The sequence below is a fragment of the Anarhichas minor genome, unplaced genomic scaffold, assembly GCF_050575085.1.
Source record: "Anarhichas minor isolate MPS153535 unplaced genomic scaffold, ASM5057508v1 ptg000009l, whole genome shotgun sequence".
Taxonomy (NCBI): domain Eukaryota; kingdom Metazoa; phylum Chordata; class Actinopteri; order Perciformes; family Anarhichadidae; genus Anarhichas; species Anarhichas minor.
The window spans coordinates 5,005,653-5,025,910 of record NW_027466455.1 but is presented as its reverse complement, the minus strand read 5'-3'; the positions used below and the strand labels follow the sequence as shown (position 1 = coordinate 5,025,910).

The window sequence follows — 20,258 nt, the reverse complement described above, 5'->3', positions numbered from 1 at the left end:
TGGACAATCTAACCTCCTCCATTATATACAATACAGAACACCGCTCCATCTGGTCATCCATCACTATGTTTTTACAAACGTGACACCACCCATCCTATTAATATTAAAATTGTGTATATATATATATATATATATATATATATATATATATATATATATATATATATATATAGTTATGTCTATGTATTGTCTCCTGTCTTGCAATAAATAAATAAAAAATAAAAAAACTTTTACATCAAGTAGACAGGAACAAGACTCCAAATGAACGCTTATGTTGCTCTTTGTCTGCTGGATGTGTGAATAGTCAACTGCTTGCTAACATGTTAGCTATAACAACTTAATAAGGTGATAGTATGTCAGATGTTGTGTCTTGCCAAGTGACCAAAAAGAGTACTGTAGTTTAATTTAGGTAGATTGTTTTTCCGTCATTTTTAAATGGTTACAGTGGGATTATCTTGTTCTGCTTTTATGTGTCAAGTGATTGACAGTAAACAGAGCATACTGCCACAATAAACAGACCAAGCAGACAAAACCAAATGAGTACTTCCTACTCATGCCACTGATTCTCTTGTTCTCTGGCAGTTGTTTTCAATGATGCATAAGGATGAATACCATTGAATGGCTCATGATGAATGAGAAAGAAAGTTGTCATATGTCCTACAGAAACTGGCTACAGCAACCACAAGTAAGGGAAGAGAAGGGAAACTTTAGACTAGAGAAGACCAAAATTGTAATTTCATCCAACACACATAAATTCATCTTTTACCCTTTTTTGCACTGGCCAGGGCTTTGTGATGGCTGAGATGTCGCATGCAGTCATCAGCATTGACCTGAAGGGGGAGATACATTGACACACATTAATCTTGACAGAGCCACACCTTAAACAGAAAATGATCAACAGCAGCTACTTATAGCATAAGTCCACGTCTAACCATTGTGAGTGACATTTATTGAACTTGAAGTCAACAAAGAGTATATTTTTTGTGTATAAAATCACTAACTGCATCTCAAAAACAAATTTCTGTGTAATGATAATTCTGTGATATGCATCTAATGCACAAACCTTTAAAATTCAAATTATATTTGTATCAATAATACTTTGCTTTATGAATTATTTGCCGAATGAAGAACAGTTGATTTGTAAAAAAGAACTACTTTACTAACAGCAATCTCATAGCACACAGATACAACAGTACTCAGGAGTCTTGCTTTCAGTTGCCCTCTTAAATGAATCATTTCATATTTTGGCAAATACACTTATCTGCTTTCTTTCCAAGATTGAGACGAGAAGATTGATATCAAACCTCTGTGTGTTTAGTACGGAGCTGGAGTCCGGATGTGATTAGCGTAGCTTAGCATAAAGACTGGAAGCAGGGGGAAACAGCTAGCCTGGCTTTATTACGAGCAGTGACTTTAATGCTAGATTTGGCCAAAAAGTAGCTAAGCTGGCGTGTGGTATGAGTTTTGGAGGACTGGTACTCACCTCAATAAGTCTCTGTGATGTTCGTCTTCCCAAACAAACTGGCTGTTCTTGGTGAGCTCAAAGAACTCTCCACGCTTCCTGACAACACACACACAAGTATAATGACACAGCAGATAATTATCCTCATACAGTATAACCTACTTTTCTCCTCCACCACCCACTGTCTGGACTGAAAGAGGGATTAGATAAGAGCTGTAATCACAGGTGGATGATTGAAAATAAGTGGAAAAAAGACGAGGTGAAGAAGATGGAAAAGATGAAATGTCGGAGGGAAGGATGACCTAAGCATGCAGACATCTTCTACATTACACCAACATATTTTTTTACTAACGTCCACCAAAACATAACTGTAGATGTTGCATGTAATTCAACCAACTTTCTTTCAGAATAATCCAATGCACAAAACAGACAATGACATAAGTACCGACTAAATAATGTAAAAAGAAAAGAAAAAAAAAAAAATTCTGGGCAAAGATCGTCCCAGGGCCATATGAAAGGATTCAGAATTTTGTTGCAGGGAAAACCTTTCAGGAAGTCAACAATATACTGTATGTCAGAGGTCAATGTATACATATGTTACAAAATGGTTGCTCATAGTAACAAACCCACAAAGAATCAAAAAACTCTGCAGCTTTTTCCAGCAATTTAGCCTTAAGTTCATTGCCTGTAAATTCTGTTCTCTTCAAACTGGTTCCCAGCAGCAGCAGGCAGCTGTTTTTAGTGACACAGCTCTGATGAATTGTACTCTACCTGCTGAGCAGCAAACAGCAGACAGACACAGTTAGAGACTAGCTGGTGAACATAGTGGAGCATTTAGCAGCTGAGAGGTGGAGACCAAACCAGAGCTAAAAGGAAAGTGAATATTGGACTTACAGAAACACGATTAATGGATGATTATGTTGCATCATGACTCCTGGATGTGAAATAGGCAACTGCTTGCTAACAGGTTTACAATAACAACTTTTCGGATAATAAATTGTCAGTGTCCTGCAGCTCCTGAGAGTAAATGTAGCTGCAGTATTGGCATAATACATATGTTCTCTTGTTTTAAATGTGTACATTTCTTAATCACATGTAGTCAATGAACATGTATATTCACTCTACGCTAACTGTTATAAAAGAACAATTTATGATTGAACACTGCAAGATCGCTTACAAAAAGTACAATTTGAACAAGCTGAAGTTTGACAAGTAAAAAGAGAATTTCTGTAAGAAGTCAGAAAGACATTATCAGCATCCCGGAATGACAAGACAGGTGTGATCTGCTGTCTTCTGGAGATGAAAACAAGCTCTGATTGAATGCAATCACCACCAGTCAAAATATTCCAAAATAGCCCCCCTTGCCTTCCCTCTGCCCACTCTCTCGCTCTCTCTCTCTCTCTCTCTCGTCAGATTTCCATCTGGGCTTGACATTTGGTACCTACTTCATGTACAGGGCCAGGTCAGTGGCCAGAATAGCCCTCTCGATCATCTTCAGAGTGGTCTTGTACTCATCCAGGGAGAGGCCGCTCAGGATCTGGTTTCCCTGGAGAGAGAGAGAGAAAAACAGAGGGAATTAACTGTGTTAGTGCAGGAACAGCTCTGTATCTTATTTAATGATTTACACATAGAAACGTTTGACAACACGTGTGTACACAGAGTGAGCCTCTAAGGCTAAGGTACTATTGATAGTGTTGACCGCAGTTTGTTCTCCGATAGACCACCAAGGGGTTGCCATGACAACACGAGACTGCAAAAGCACACACACACACACACACACACAAATTAATCAAACAACCCGTCCACATGTCTTGAGTGTTTATAAGCATGTTAGTTGACACATTTTTCGATATAAAGTGCTTTTAAGAGTGTGAACTTGCATGTGACATGGTTTGCAACAGTGTGTGTGTGTGTGTGTGTGTGTGTGTGTGTGTGTGCTTACATCTGTATGAAAATGTCTGAATGTGTGCAGCAGCAGTGGGGTTAGTGGTATTTAGAGTTTGTTCAGAGTATACCACACCATTGTTTCTCTATGCAGAAACCATTGGCCACCTCAGGTTGAAATTATTTGAACTGTGACCCAGTTTCAAAGTGCTTTCAGCCGGATTACAGTTTTATATGACAAACACATCACTGATAACATTGTGTATATAACAGTGGCGCCACAGCTATTATTCATTTTTAAGGCTGTAACTATGTACGTCTTCGTATTAAACCGTTCGGTACGAGTCGTTTGAATAATGCTAGAGCATTTCGAAAATGCAAAAGCCTAAATTCGGGAAAATATAATGTTCTCAGCTGGTCTGGCTGTGGGATCCACCGTCATTCCTTAATGACAAGCTGCGACCCAAAGAGATTAACATAGGATTTTACTTTCACAACTTGGGGTACATCCCAAGTCTCTTAATTGTCATTTCCTCGCTCCTCGCTCCTCGCTTGAACCGGAAGTTGTTCTGTGCCGCCATATTGACGGCCGTCCCAAAGCTCTTATTTAGCTCTGAGGAGCCATGAGCGAGGACCCACGAGAACCGACTTCCAGGAAGTCTTTTAACGGCCGACACGCCCCCTCATTGTTCATCTGTTATGTGATTGGACGCTGCAGCCGATCAGACTGATGAGATTTTGTTCAACATGTAAACAGTGAACACGGATCACAGATTAAACTCAAGCTTTATATTTAATTAGTTTTCTGATTCAACATCTGGTTTAAATAAATGTTCATTGTAGACTGAACAACAAAAGGACCACAAACAACTTACTTAATTTATTATAAAGATTTGTGTTTTCATAATCTGAATTTTTATTATGGAAACAATTAAAGTCAGAGGGAACTGGAGAGACTAAACACTTTTTACATCATTTATCATCATTTCATTCAGTCACGTGAGGCTGATCATTCCTGATTGTCGGGTTTGATGAGTTTTATCATTTAAGAGAAACAATAATCATATTCTGGGTTATTTAATATCGACGTCACAATCTGAATTTCAAAACGTACAGACGCAAATAATTCATAAATAAGACGATCGCATTCCGCCGGTAGAAATGGATCCTGTGCTTATAAACAGAACACAGGACACAGTTTGTTAACAGACTACAGAGAGAAACACCTCTACAGTGGTGATTACTGTGTGTCTTTATTAGTTATTAGTGTTATTAGTTACTGTTATTAAGTACAGTGATCATGTGAACAGACACTAACTTATCAAAAGTCTCTCCAGCTGTTAAAGCCGACTGACAGCTGATCCAGCTGTGATCATCTGATCCTCCGTCATCAGTAACAGACGTCGCTTCACGTGACACAACTGAGGAAAGAACGTCTGATGTCTGTTAAAACATATTTCCTCGTTCCTCTCTCCTCGCATGGTTTCCTCCATGCATCCCTGGTGGGAGGGACTAAGACGCAAGGAAAGGACCCAAGTGAGGGAAACGGGGATGCAATTACGAGACTTGGGATGTACCCATGGACACTGAGCGGCATGTAATGCTGACGTCATTATAGGCCGGCGCGCAGGTTCTGATAGTCAAAGAATACACCCAACATGTCAAACTAAAGATCTGATTGGTTAAACACTGTGACAATCAACAATATCGTCCCCATTTACTTTAATCTGCACTGGCTGCAGGTGAGACTCTGCAGGCCTCAGGCCTCTGTTCTTACCTAGAGACACAGAGGTGAAATCTGATTGGATAAAAGCTCTACTTAAAACAAGCTGCACTGGAAGCAGAGCAACTGAGGAAGACAGTAGCTGTGCAATGAGAAAATAAGGTAATGGGGAAAATATTTTTATAAATTATAATACATAGTGTATTTAAGAAAAATTATTAAATTATAAAATAGATACAGTTGTGTGAAAAAGTGTTTGCCCCCTTCCTGATTTCTTATTTTTTTGCATGTTTGTCACACTTAAATGTTTCAGATCATCAAACAAATTTAAATATTAGACAAAGATAACACAAGTAGACACAAAATGCAGTTTTTAAATGAAGGTTTTTATTATTAAGGGGGGGGGAATCCAAACCTACATGGCCCTGTGTGAAGAAGTGATTGCCCCCCCCTGTTAAAACATAAATTAACTGTGGTTTATCACATCTTTGGAAAGCTGAGTTCAATTTCTCTAGCCACACCCAGGCCTGATTACTGCCACACCTGTTCTCAATCAAGAAATCACTTAAATAGGACCTGCCTGACAAAGTGAGGTAGACCAAAAGATCCTCAAAAGCTAGACATCATGCTGCGAAACAAAGTAATTGAGATCTATCAGTCTGGAAAAGGTTACAAAGCCATTTCTAAAGCTTTGGGACTCCAGCGAACCACAGTGAGAGCCATTATCCACAAATGGCGAAAACATGGAACAGTGGTGAACCTTCCCAGGAGTGTCCGGCCGACCAAAATTACCCCAAGAGCGCAGCGACGACTCATCCAAGAGGTCACAAAAGACCCCAGAACAACATCCAAAGAACTGCAGGCCTCACTTGCCTCAATTAAGGTCAGTGTTCATGACTCCACCATAAGAAAGAGACTGGGCAAAAATGGCCTGCATGGCAGAGTTCCAAGACGAAAACCACTGCTGAGCAAAAAGAACATAAAGGCTCGTCTCAGTTTTGCCAGAAAACATCTTGATGATCCCCAAGACTTTTGGGAAAATACTCTGTGGACTGACGAGACAAAAGTTGAACTTTTTGGAAGGTGTATGTCCCATTACATCTGGCGTAAAAGTAACACGGCATTTCAGAAAAGGAACATCATACCAACAGTAAAATATGGTGGTGGTAGTGTGATGGTCTGGGGCTGTTTTGCTGCTTCAGGACCTGGAAGACTTGCTGTGGTAAATGGAACCATGAATTCTGCTGTCTACCAAAAAATCCTAAAGGAGAATGTCCGGCCATCTGTTCGTGACCTCAAGCTGAAGCGCACTTGGGTTCTGCAGCAGGACAATGATCCAAAACACACCAGCAAGAAAAACAAAATGAAGACTTTGGAGTGGCCTAGTCAAAGTCCCGACCTGAATCCGATTGAGATGCTGTGGCATGACCTTAAAAAGGCGGTTCATGCTCGAAAACCCTCCAATGTGGCTGAATTACAACAATTCTGCAAAGATGAGTGGGCCAAAATTCCTCTACAGCGCTGTAAAAGACTCATTGCCAGTTATCGCAAACGCTTGATTGCAGTTGTTGCTGCTAAGGGTGGCCCAACCAGTTATTAGGTTTAGGGGGCAATCACTTTTTCACACAGGGCCATGTAGGTTTGGATTTTTTTTCCCCCTTAATAATAAAAACTTTCATTTAAAAACTGCATTTTGTGTTTACTTGTGTTATCTTTGTCTAATATTTAAATTTGTTTGATGATCTGAAACATTTAAGTGTGACAAACATGCAAAAAAATAAGAAATCAGGAAGGGGGCAAACACTTTTTCACGCAACTGTATAACTTTGTGATTCTGTTTAGGCCAGCAGAGAAGGCCTTGCAGGCCCTGACGGCCCACCACTGGTATATAAAGGATTACACTGTAAATCCATTGTCATGAGGCTCCTTCCTAGATTAAAAGTTACAAAAATACACTAAAAAACTGATAGGTTTTTTTCAAAGATAGTTTTGGTTTCAACTGGTTCATAGATATTTGCGTCAGAGATTTCTGCTGCCGTTGTATGTTGGTGGTGCTATCAGAATTGAAAGTTTCCATTTAAAGAGTGAATGTCTTTGGAACTACCTGCTACTCGAGTTAAAGCCTATGGTGGGCGCTAGTTTGTGCTTTGTTCATTCACTGTTCTCAACAAATAACTGCTTGAACTTTGTTCATTAAAAAAAGGTTTTTCATGTTTGTTCATTCAATTAACAAAAAAATAAAAAATGTGTATAATATATATATATTTGTGCCTTTAAAAACTGTCCTGTGTATTAACATGCATGTGATTAAGTAATTAACAGTGGAAAGTAACATGGTAGTACATATGCCGCCTTTATTATAAAAAGTATCGTTATTGCCTATTCTGGCACCGTATTACGTGGTATTTGATCAGAACCAAAAATTGCAGTAGGCTGCTACTGGCTAGGTAATCACCGCCGGACTGCACAGCACTCATTCAGCGGTTAGCACCTGATGACATCGTCCTCAGACTCATGTTAGCAGAACCGCGTCGTCATGAAAGCGTACGCCCATCCTCTTGTTCCCCCTCAGGTAAACACTGTTTACCCTGTTAGCACCGTTAGCTCCTAGCTACCGGCAGAGACATTTCCATGTGTGCAGGCAGACAATCCTGGCTGTATAGGTTGTAGCGGTTGCAAGCAATACTGTGGGAGGAAAAATGTATGTGTCTTGAAATATATTTGTGTAAAATCAATCATATCCATACTTTGAAATGTATCCATGTATATTCACATTCATACTGTGATATTGGCCTGTATCATTGTCATATGGTGTTCACGACACTGAGACAGAGAGTCTCGGATAGCGGACTTGGAGCCCGGGTGAAGATAGAGGGGGGATGAAGCAGATAAACAAGTAGGCCAAGATTTCTAACGCAGGGCAAGAACGGGATCCGGTCGCTGTGACGGGCAGCCAGAAGTGAAATCAGAAGAAGACGAGTGTGGAAGGAGACTGTGGTTAATCAAAAAACCCTCTGTTATGACTTGTCCGAGGTGCACAGTGTAACTTGTCTAGGTGAAAGTTCAGAAGAGGAGGAGGACATCTCCGAAGGGGGGGGGAGACTTAAAAGGGATGACCAATTGGAATCTGGAACATAAATGTCTACTAGTAGCTGTTGTAAGACCACAGCAGCTCGGAGACCTACTGTGAGAGATGGAGCCTCTTCAAAGCGCCTGCCAAGAGCTCAGCTGCTGCATACTGAATCAGCTGCAGCAGTGAAAGGTCAACTAATGTCATGTTTTGCATAACTGTGATGAAGATAAAATCCGTCTGGGAAGAGACGATTTGCCTGATGCTTTTGGTCCCTCTCCTCTTTCCCCCCCTTCATCCTGCTCCCACACGGATATCCATGATGAAAGTGACAGCTCTTCCTTTGCTACACTCACATGTAACTGTACCTGCAGTTCAGACAGCTGGTCCTTTAAGGCAGCAGCAGTTATTTCTGAAGTGAGCTGAGTATAGTAGGGTTTTTGTACTTGTGTTGTTTGAAGAGTCTCAGACTCCAAACCTAAAACCAAATGTCAACACCTTGACCATGTCTGGATTAACTGTGAGTCAGCTTTCTACACAATGAACATTATCAAAACCAAGTACAATGAGCACTTACACATGTGTATGACATTGGCTCTAACTCCACTCAAGCCAAGATTCAAACTAGTAGCAGGGCAGTCGCAGTCCCATTTCTCTTACTAGAAAGTAAGTATGCTCGATAAAATGTTTAAAATAAATAACTAAATAAGAATAAAGAACAAGGGGGATGATCAAACTAAGTCTTCATTGTGCTAAGACTAATCTTATTTAAGGTAAAGATAGCTATTTTAAATGATCCTACTTTGAAAATTGACAATAAATGTTGTTGAAATGATATGGAAATGCACATAGTTGAGTTTGTTTGACAGATTTAGGGGTAAACTATAGGATGCAAATATACATTATGAGGTTTGAACGTCTGCTGGGAGGAAATTTTTGTGTTTGTGTCTTTGAGTGTCAATTGAATGCCCCTGCACTAGCGTAAGCTAAAGAGCAAAGTAATACATCTTTGTGATTTAGGCACATTGAGATCCCCGTTTCACATTATAGAGTCACCTGGTTCAGTGTAGATATCAAATGTTGATTAAAGCTGGACCAATCAATACATCCTTCCACAGTTTTGAGGTGAGAGGTAGATTAGGAAACATATTGATCTGATGAGCATTAAAACATAATAATAGCTCATGATAAAGCTAGTAAGAGTCCATTAGGTTTAGCTCGACTTTGCTGTATTTCTTAACTTTTATTTACAAAAATCTTGTACATGTGTTGATAGTTACGTAATATATGCAAAGTAGTGCGTGATGTCATCTAGTGGCTTCTTGAACAGACTTAGCTACTTTCTGCTGAAAATAGTTTTTCAGTGGAAGAATAACCCTGCCAGTGATCTCTGGTGGGCAATCTATCGAATGGTGACACTGTTCCTGAATGGCCTCAAACCTAGTTTGACATTTCTGGACTGCTATTACTTGTGGGCCGACATATGTACTGATATGTCTGCAATTATTTGATATCGGCATGGCTAATCTACCTGTCTGGCTCTAATACTTAGGGTCTTTGTGTTTGCAATAAGAGGGGCTCTGAGCAAATACAAACACAGGTGTGGTGTCTCCATCACCTGATGAAATCTATCACTTGTTAGACAAAGTATGAAACCATTTCTCTTTTGGTAGTTGGTAGGTAGGTGACTGGCAGGATTCCTCTGTACATGCGTGAGTGAGTGCACCTACAGAGCTGTTGAGGATCATGAGGCACTGGTTGAAGTGGTGATGCTCCATGGTGGAGTGGCAGTAGAGCTGGGCCAGTGGGTGGTCGCTCCTGTACACACACAAGAAGAAACACACAGAGTGGATACAGCGTGCTCCCACACATGCACATACATTCATACATATACTTATATGACTCATGCTCTCCTACTGTACCTCTGTATGTAGGAGTTGTTGACTCCTCTGTGGTCCAGATCGTGGCTCAGAGTTGCAATCATCAGAGCCAAGACCTCCAGATCACTCAGGTTATTCTGTCAGGAGTGGAGGAAGTAACACACACAAACTACATGTAAAACACACACAAACTACATCACGTAATGGCAGCTGGTTAACAGATGACAATCTTTTGGAACAATTAAACCAAACAAAAGCCTCACAAAAGCCGTGTACACTTGTGCTGTCGTAACTCTCCACACATTGTTGGCAGTGTGGGCGCTCAGCACAAAGCCTGGAGTGGACAGCACGGCCGTTTCTGCATATGACAGCTTTTACAGCTTTTACAGCTTTTACACCAGAGATGAAAGCATGGCTCCACCATTGTCAATACTGATATATCCAGCAGCTGCTGATAGTTGCTAATATTTTATGCAGAAATGTATGTTACATGTTTTTGTGTCACAGAAACCACTAGTATTCAGAGTTTTCCAACCTATTGTATTCCTGGTGCTGTAGGAGGTATTTTAATTCTGACCATTCATTATAGATGCTGTTTAATTTAACCCATTAGCTACAAATCATGTGAATTAAACATTACTGCCAAACATTTTCCAAAACACACTGAAGGCTTTTCATTTCCTACATTCTGAGCCAGTTGTTTCAATTAATATGATTATACCATGAAAGACAACTTGCAGAGACTTTATTTATATATTCTTATTTGTTGATCAAAGTTATTGTTGCACGGTTATACACATGGAAGCATGAATGCTGCAGGGAAGCTATTTGAGATATGAGACTTCAGTCTACAGATGTTTTCTTTTTCTTGTTCATCAATGGGGTTTGATTCTCCAACAAGATTGTGAATTCAATGCTTTTCAGCAGCAAACTATTCATTCTTGGAATTCCAAATGTTTAGCAACTGGCAATTTAACAAATCATCTCATCCTAATCAGTGATTGGCTGCACTGACCTGGAGGCGTCCTGACTTGAGGAGGGTGAACATGCTCTGGGCAGTGTTGAAGGCGTGTCTCCAGTTGTGATAAGCCACATTCTTCCTGTAGTTCTTCTTCACACTCAGAACCCACTGGCACAAACTCTACGGAAGAGGGAAAGAGCAGAAAGAGATATACTTCAACCCTTGTGACCGACTTTTCCAGGGTTGGATGTGCACCACGTGCCTTTTTGATAATAGCTGGTATTCAAATAATGTCTTGCACGGACAATTGAGAAGGGGTGGAATAAGTACTCTAATTTATATACTTATAAACTTATATAATAATTTCAGCATCAGAAAGATGAATATGGAGGAAGTGTTGAGTTTGTATGAATGGCAAATTAAAACAGAAGATCAGAAAATTAAATCAAAATATAAAGAAATACATGTAGATATCTAGAAACCGTAAATATAAATGTATGTATGTAAAAATAAAGATTTAATATAATTTAATAATAATAACAAACGTTATTCAAACAGCACTTTTAAAAACAAAGTGCTTCACATGACCAGGATTCAAATATTTCAGGACTGAATTGAGGCAAATAAAATCAGACAACTGAAATATTATGAAAATAAAAGGGAATAAAATACCCAACAATAATTTGAGATAAAAGTGATAATAAAAATAAAACAGATAAGACCTGTTGAAAATAAAACAGTGCATTATAAAATAAACTTTTTAATAAGATCTTAAAACAGGAAGTTTGTGAGCTGAAGTGCCCTGGCTGTATAATCTAACCTTTCTATTTTTAACGACTCAACATAAACAGTTTCTTGTTTGTACTCATCCATGTGAGTCCGGGCGAGTCTGAAGGGTTTTAAATAGTCTGGTTTTAGTGAAGATGCATGTGTTTTCGGAAATAGTGAGAATGCGATAGGATAAGTGAGACGGGTTGATTGATATTTTCATTTGTTTTAGGAGTGAAATATTCCTTAATTTACTACAAACTGACACATGCTGAACCTGGAGAGGCTGGATTACCAACTGGCCCAATGCGCCCAAGGTTCACAGCAAGTCAACTAGTCATGGTAATTTGACCCCTTAAGTATACTATTGATTAAGGAAGAGCTTTATTGTTGAATATGTATTGTGCTAACATGTTGTATAATACAGTTGTGTTAATCAAATTAACACAAACTAACTCAAATGAGGTATTCAGTAATGAGGAGTTGGAGGCAAAAGGGTACATTCACATTGCACAACAGCTACCAGGCCTTAACTTTGGGGGAACCAGGGGGCTTGACTGGCAGGATGTTTGTCCTTTCTGAAATTGATGACTCAGCATGCTGCTAGCTAATCAATGCTCTGTGCTTTTTTAGTCTTTACTTTACTCCATGTTCATTATGAGCACACAGCGACTCACACAACTCAAATGATGATTCAGTTCCTTTACCCTTTAATCTTTGATTATAACGAAGAACTCTAGAACATTAAAAATGTTAGAAAAGTAACTCAGTAATAACATGTTGTGCAGTTTAACCCCCAGGCTGTGATGCTCTGGGCTGTTCCAGCTCCCGGTGTGAACGTCAGCCTGCGCAGCTGGAGGGCCATAATCTCCTCCAATCAAAGGCTCTTTTTATGAAGCCTCTCTCCGCAGGCACTCCGGAGGTCAGCCACCAACACACAAGGACCTCTTCACGTGGAGAGAGCGCGCTGAGGATGTCAGCCAAACCCGGCAGCGGCCGGGCGGTGCTGGCGCTGAGGGGGAGCCGGACGAGGAAGACGGTGGGTCTGACAGACGGCCGTAATGGAGGCAGAGAGTGTGTGGGATTTTTTGCTGTGTCTGTGTGGTCTCTGAGTTAAGGATGCAGGCAAATACATAAATATGAACTCACTTGCATTCACTCATCATCCAACACACACACACACACACACACACACACACACACACACACACACACACACACACACACAATTCTAATGGTCTAAGGATGCTGATAATGAGAAGCACATTGTTTTCTGCTATGAATAAAAAATAAAGCTTGTCTTTTTCCATGACATGTAGAGAACAACAACAAAAAAGTCATGTCAGGATAATGAATTACTGTCGTCTGTTGTTCTAACTTCTGTGGTTATCATACCGTAACCTTTGTAACCATGCCTTGAACAAATGCTAAACCACAAACATATTTTCTGCTTTGCACTTTGTTTGTAATGCTTCTTGCACTTCTTGCAAAACACAACATTAGATATACATGTTCAAGAATGAAATCTCTTGGGAAAATACAAAACATATCTTCACTTTGAAAATACAAAACATATCTGTAATTGGCAATGCCCCCCCCCCCCCCCCCCCCCACACACACACACACACACACACACACACACACGCGTTTGAAACTCACATAAGCCTGGAGGGAATTAAAAAGTTATACAAATTGCTAAAGACAGTTGTGTTTTGTATTAAGTACATCAGTGCTGCTTTGAAAGAGTAATTCAAATGGTGCTTGTGTGTTTTATTTTATTGCATGAATGCCATTCTGAAAAAGGATTTTTGATTGGTGAGGTTTTGATTGTAGAGTTGCATTTTGACAGAAGTGAGATGTTTATCACCAAGTGTCTTATTTAGCTTTTATATCATTTAAACTGTGAAGAATTTGTACTTTATTGTAATGTAATGCAGGCTTTGTCTCCACTTTGGGTTTGGAAATACCTGTGTTCATGTAGTAACGTGTAACATTCTTACAGAGTTGCCATTTTGTTCTGAGGTGAGGATGGTGCTGGAGGGACGGTTATGATGTGAACAAAGTGAAAAAGGTTCATCGTCTGGGAAAATGACTTTGTTCAGTCAATTTGAGCTTTTTAGTATATCTTGTGTCCATGTGAAAACTTGAAAGTGACCATGAGGTTCATCCTGTGGCGACCAAGAATGTCCACAACTAAGCTGAAAATCTGTCCAGTAAGTGTCCAGATATCTTGCTGTGGACCAATGTGTCAGATGAGCAGATGGACAGGGTCAATCTCAAGCATTTTAATGGGAAATGCTTACGTATAATCTACTTTAATAACATCCCAGGTCACTTCTTACCGTGTACTTCATCTGGAAGTTTTGGACCAGGTTGAGGTCGACAAACATACGAATAGTAGCCTGCGTGGTTTCGGTGTCTGACAAGTCAAAGTCACTGAAGCTGAAGTCCAGAAGACGCAACGACTGGGCTGACGGCACTGTGGATACCTTCAAAGAGACACACACACAAATACATTCAGGGAGGCTGCAGATTCAATGATAAACAGGCGTGAATATGAATGTGTATCATCTGCATTATTTAGTTTGACTTAATTATGGTCATCATTTTACAGATTCTTAATTTAATTCTTATTTCACTTGATATGACATGACTGACATAAAATTGTTGCTGCCGTTACAGTAGCAGCTTTCACTGTTGTTACCTATGATGATCAACACATACTGTATGTAGCAGTCCATTGGGTGGCACGTACCCATAAAATCAAGCCTGTGTCCTAGATACCAAGTGACACATCCTGTCTCTGGCACCCGAGGGAGGCCTCTTAATCAGGTTATGCTGTTAGTTCAGACACTTTGCCACATGGAGAGGAGAACAGAACAGGAACTTTTGAGATGGTGATGTGCTGTCACTGTTGAAAGTGTGACTGGTGTGAAAGCTGGGCTGCACTGATTGGTTCATGTTTGGAAATGTGCCTTGATGTGCTGTCAGAAAACCAGTTCGATACTTACAAGTGAGCGTAGTAAAAACAAATCATAAAACAGTCTGGCTGCAGCGATATAATATTTGATTCCTTGTGTAATTTATGCACAAAGCCAGAGCACCAATCATACAATAGGTTCAAGAGAGTGGGTTCCCTCCAATTCCTGCTTGTAGACTGATTATATTATATATATATATATATATATATATATCATTTTCACTTACAGTGCAGCACATGTTTTGATCTATTACCATGCATCAACAGTAAGAGACATTGTTCTCGATATTCTCTAAAAATAGATCTCATGGGACAAGAAAAATAAGCGGTCAGATGATTAGACAGCTCATAAACAAAGAGGTAGATCATCCTTAATTGAAAGAGGAAACAAAGGCCAAAGGTAAAGATATGTGCGTTGTAAATATACATCACAGATCTACTGTACTTAACATAGTTGTGTGGACTAATGGTTTTCCTGTCCAATGAGGGAGCCAGTAAAGCGACATGAAAAGAGTATACTCACTAGTTCACCTCTGAATAAAACGATGGCTAAGATGGCTGAACTGTTGTATGCATGTTTACAACCTGTATAATCATCTGATTGCTAGTGTTTCTTAAACCATTGGAACTTGTTCCAAGATCTCAGCAATCACATGGCTGAGTACAATGTTTATATTACTGATAGATACTATAGCAGAGCTTCTTAGCAAAAATAAGTATCCAGTTTGGAAAAAACTGCATTGAATTTCCATCCAGTAAAAAAAACTTCAAATTTGTAAAGACCTGGATAACTAACAAATATATATAGAAACTATCCTGCAAATATTACTCATCTATTTTAGATCAAACTAAGAAATGTAGCTTATAATAAAGAAAATCACAGTGTGTTCTACAGTAAAACTTAAAAGGTAACCTGTTGAGTTTTTGACCGCTAACGGTGCTAGTGAGCAATGTTTTGGTGAACAGGCCGCTGGTCCGTTTGTTCTCATGTGCTACCAGCAGGCTCATAAGGACAAGCAAGTTAGCGCCTAGGCAAGGAGCTAATGAAATGCACATTTATGCAGATGATTGCATAGTATTCCACACACAATGCAGGTTCCAATAATTAAAAAAAATGTACTGTATTTATTTACAAGAAAAGTCCACAGGGAATATTTAGATATATCAAGTAGAACTGAAATATAGCTGTTTCAGCAAGAGAATAAAGGTGAATTTGTTTGAAGGTTACCTTTTGCTATCCATTGAATCATTATTATCTGTATGATGTCATTGTCAGTCATAACTTTTAATGCCATTTAGTTGTGTAAATGGTGAGTGTGGTGTGAATAGTTCTATTTATATAATTTGACAACAATATTTAGTATTTAACCTGAAATGTATTTATGTATATTTTTACAAAGCTGTGTCCAAAATACCATCCAACAGTGGTAGAGTAACTTCACAGTATATGAGTTAGATAATAACATGCAGTCACTTTGTGGTACTATCAATGGATTATGGTCACAGTTTACAAAGTAAATCACAACAACAGTTCTGTGCACATGAAATACAGGCTGAACAATTTGTCACAGTGCTTTGAACTCTACGAGCCCAAAATATGTCACATTCACTTTGATTTGAGCGGTCAGGAAGGCGATAGAAATGTATAGTATCCAATCTCTGGTTGTTATCCTGAATTCAGAGAAACATAGTCTTGTTTAGAGTTGTAATCTATATGTAAAGAGATAGTGAGAACAATAATGTGCATGTGACAGTTTTGCAAAGAACATGAGCAGTATTAGAATGCATTTTCTTTATATAAAAGCAGTTAAATTGCTCTTAAAAGCAAAAAGTAAGGATTGTTTTCCAAGGCTAGATTGACAGAAGGGAATCCTTGGATGAATGAAACTGTGGAGGCAGATTGCTTTGCCTCAATAGAGTCAGAGCTGCTGAGCAGTCTGAACTGTGGAGGACACAGTCCTATAGAGATGTCTGAGGGACAATTAAATGATGAATTCATCATAACACTTTCATTAAAACATGGCTAGGCAAATAGAAAATAGAAAATAACTTCATTATTGACCACTTATCTACAAGTCTGCTCAGCAGCCAAACACTTGGCTGCTGGCTACAAAGACCAAATACCTTGTTAGTCTGGTTCTCTGCATATTACAAACTCTTCACTGTGATTCTGCTGTATATTCATTGGAAATAACTACACAGGAAAGTGTTTGTGAATAAGGAGAGCTTTGAAACACTTTGTTCTGCATTGAAAGTGAAACAAAAGAACAACTGGCCTCTAAACCCTGACACAAAATACAACACTTTCTGGTCTCTCTTTGAAACTTGCAAACAGGGAAGGATGTGATGTGTGTAATTGTATCCACTTTCTGCCACTGCAACACAAACTGCCTCTGTGATTTTAAACTTACTGTAGGTAGCAGCACAAAATATACTTTGGTCACACTGTCTACTTTATCTCTGAAAAATGTTCATGAGCAAAAAACAACAACACAGAAAACTTGTGTTCATTTCCTGAATGGTGTGTTAACTAAACAATCTCAAAAATGTGTTTTTGTTTTCTGAATATTGTCTTTTAAAATATTTTAGAAACATTATTTTATTCGAAAAAAATCAAACTTTGCTTCATAAAAAAAAATGTAAAACCAAAATGTCACATTTTCTAAAATGAAAATGATATTTTCTGTTTTGTTTTTTTTCTTTGTTTTCTGAGAAGTCAACTTTTATAGTCATAACTGACTAGACAACAGACTTTTTAGGAAAGCTTGGATTTTTCATTATTTGGGAAAAAATAATAGGTACCTGAATACTTCAAATGGATACCCCATGTCAGTCAGTCCATTGTTCAAGGTAAATAAATTCAATGCATTTAGTGTTATAATGGTTTCCACACAAGTGTGTGTGCATGTGTGTTTGTGAGGAAAGCAGCCATATAGAGTTGCTATACTGGCGCTTTCTTGCTGATTCAGCAGTGTGGTGTTGTGCTAAATGACTGCTTCTTTTCTACACAAACTCTGCTTCCTCTGTGTGTCTGTATATTTAATAACCAATGAATGAGTGGGAACTAATGTTCATGTGGGCATGTAAGTGTATATGGTTAAATTAATAAATTTGAATTTACCGCGGTTACCTGGAGTTCCCGCGATTCTTCCTCTGCGGCAGAGGCGTGATACGACAAGACCTGGAAAATACACGCACATAAGCAAAGATGAGGTATGCAGACTTTGGGTCATAATAGGTTCTCTGTAGAATACAGGCTTATACAACTGCTCTCTGACATGCATCTCCAATTATTTTTGATGATTTTTTTTTTTTTACTTTTAAGTTTAAATGGTTACATTAATTAAAACACAATGAAAATAAGTCTTAAATATGCACCGGAGAAAAAAACTTCTCTATCCAACTGTGTGTTGAGTCTCAAAACTGTTGTCTGTGATTATGCACCGAACAACAGTTTTGAGTACCCGGCCTTCTTGGAGTCTTTGGGTGGTGTCCTAAAAAGGAAACTGTCTAGGGACTCTATAGTTCTGCTGGGAGACTTCAACGCTCACATGGGCAACGATGGAGAACCCTGGAGGGGGGATGACTGGGAGGAACGGGATGCCTGATTCATTGGCCATAACAAACACCATGATTGAGCATTGGGCGATTCATAAGTGGTACCATACCACCCTAGGCGAAAGATTGATGATCTACTTTGTGATCAGATCTGCGGCCGTATGTCTTGGACACTTGGGAGAAGTAAAGAGCAGAGCTGTCAACTGAGCACAACGTGGTGGTGAGTCAAACGTGTCAAATGTGTTTTTGATGGATTTGACCATTAAGGTTGTCCCTTCTGTTTAAGATGTTCATTAACAGGATTTCAAGGCAAAGAATTGTGTCTTTGCAGACGATGTGGTTCTTATTGACTTCTTTAGATCATGAAATTCAGCACTCTCCGACATTCAGATTGTTCTCTGCCGGTAAATGGTGTATTGCTCCCTCTGGGTTGGGAGTTTAGTTTAAGTCTCACAGGATCTCTACGAGTGAAGGTAAAACAGAGCATGAGATGGACAGGTGGACTGATGTTGTGTCAACGGTGATACAGGCATTGTACTGGACCGTTGTGGTGAAGAGGTAGCTGAGCCGGAAGACAAGGCCTTTGATTTGCCAGTCAATCTACATTACAACCCTCACCTATTGTCATGAGCTTTGGGTAGTGAGATGAGATGAGATTGCGGATACTAGGAGCCAAAATGAGTTTCTTCCGTAGGGCTCAGCCTTAGATAGAGGGTGAGAAGCTCGGACATCAAGCTTGGAGGAGAGTCGCTGCACCTTTGCATTGGAAGGAGATGTGGTGGGTGCATCTGATCAGGATGCCTCCTGGGTGTTTCCCTTTGGAGGTTTTCCTTAAGTCAAATTTAAGAGACCCCGGGTACACCCAACCAGAACACGCTGGAGGGATTTTATGTCTCATGTGGCCTGGGAATGGCTCAGCATCCCCCAGGAGTAGCTAGAAAATGTTGCTGGGGAGAGGGTTATCTGGACCACTTTGTTTAGCCCACTGCTACCGTGATTTGCCTAACCCTAACCCTAACCCATTTAGTAATAATGAAGAAACCAGAAATCAGAGTTCTCTGATGTTGCAAGGAAGCCAAAACAACATATAAAGATAAAGATAAAAAAAGCTTTTGACAGGGAAGAAAGGAAAAAGTGGTGCTGCTCATCCACTAAACATGTCAATCAAATACAAAATATGAAAAAGACATTCTGCTCTGAAGTTTTCAGTATAGCAAGACAGCCTTGTGTCTTTTGTCTAAAAAAAACACAAGGCTGTGGCAATTAAATGGAAATGTTGATGTGATAGTGTGAGACTTACATGCGGCTTGCTACCACCCAAATTAGTGTAAACAGCTAGCATAGCGCTCACTTTATCGAAACATTGTTTGAATGTACTGTTAGCATGAAACTATCCTGATTTTAGCCCCACGTAAGGATTTAAGAATTTACACTTGATTGTGAGACAACACAAATAGATTTCACCATTCTGTTTACGCCATGCTTCCTGTACCTCCAATGTGTCCAGGCAATGTTACAAATCAATGAGCAGGACTGCTTTATGGTAAGACTGAAGTTTTGCATCTTTGCATCAACAGGTCGACATTTTTAAATGTCAACGGTGTTCATAATAAAATGAATATTGGATGAAATGACATGAACACCACTTGTCAACTTGCTGCAAAATCTGCTGATTACCAGAAACGCAAAGGTTTAGTGACTTTGTGCTTTTCTGCAAGTCGTGAACAGAGGCTGAAAGCAGGAGTGTCAAGAAGCAGCTTGATAAATCCTCCAGCATGGCCTCGTCACTGTCACTCACACACCCACATGCAGCTCTATCAGAGATGCTCTCACACACACACACTGTACTTTTCTATACTTTTCTATTAGTGAGGATGCAGTCCCTTGCACCTAATCTTAACCATCACAACTAAACGCCATATACACACTGAAATGACATATTTGTGTTTCAGTCTTTACATTGCTGTTATTT

General features: G+C 39.4%; 1 protein-coding gene across 2 annotated transcripts in view; it reads right to left on the bottom strand.

Annotated features, from left to right (window-relative positions):
• pde5ab (phosphodiesterase 5A, cGMP-specific, b) overlaps nucleotides 1-20,258 on the bottom strand; it is a 63,204-nt gene that overhangs the window by 8,544 nt on the left and 34,402 nt on the right. For both annotated transcript variants that reach the window (XM_076087190.1, XM_076087191.1), the window contains 8 exons: nucleotides 17,850-17,909; nucleotides 14,091-14,237; nucleotides 11,035-11,160; nucleotides 10,062-10,156; nucleotides 9,870-9,957; nucleotides 2,908-3,008; nucleotides 1,484-1,561; nucleotides 767-830 (listed from right to left, as the gene is read on the bottom strand). In XM_076087190.1, the coding sequence (XP_075943305.1) occupies nucleotides 767-830; nucleotides 1,484-1,561; nucleotides 2,908-3,008; nucleotides 9,870-9,957; nucleotides 10,062-10,156; nucleotides 11,035-11,160; nucleotides 14,091-14,237; nucleotides 17,850-17,909 (759 nt within the window). The remainder of the gene's footprint in view (nucleotides 1-766; nucleotides 831-1,483; nucleotides 1,562-2,907; nucleotides 3,009-9,869; nucleotides 9,958-10,061; nucleotides 10,157-11,034; nucleotides 11,161-14,090; nucleotides 14,238-17,849; nucleotides 17,910-20,258) is intronic.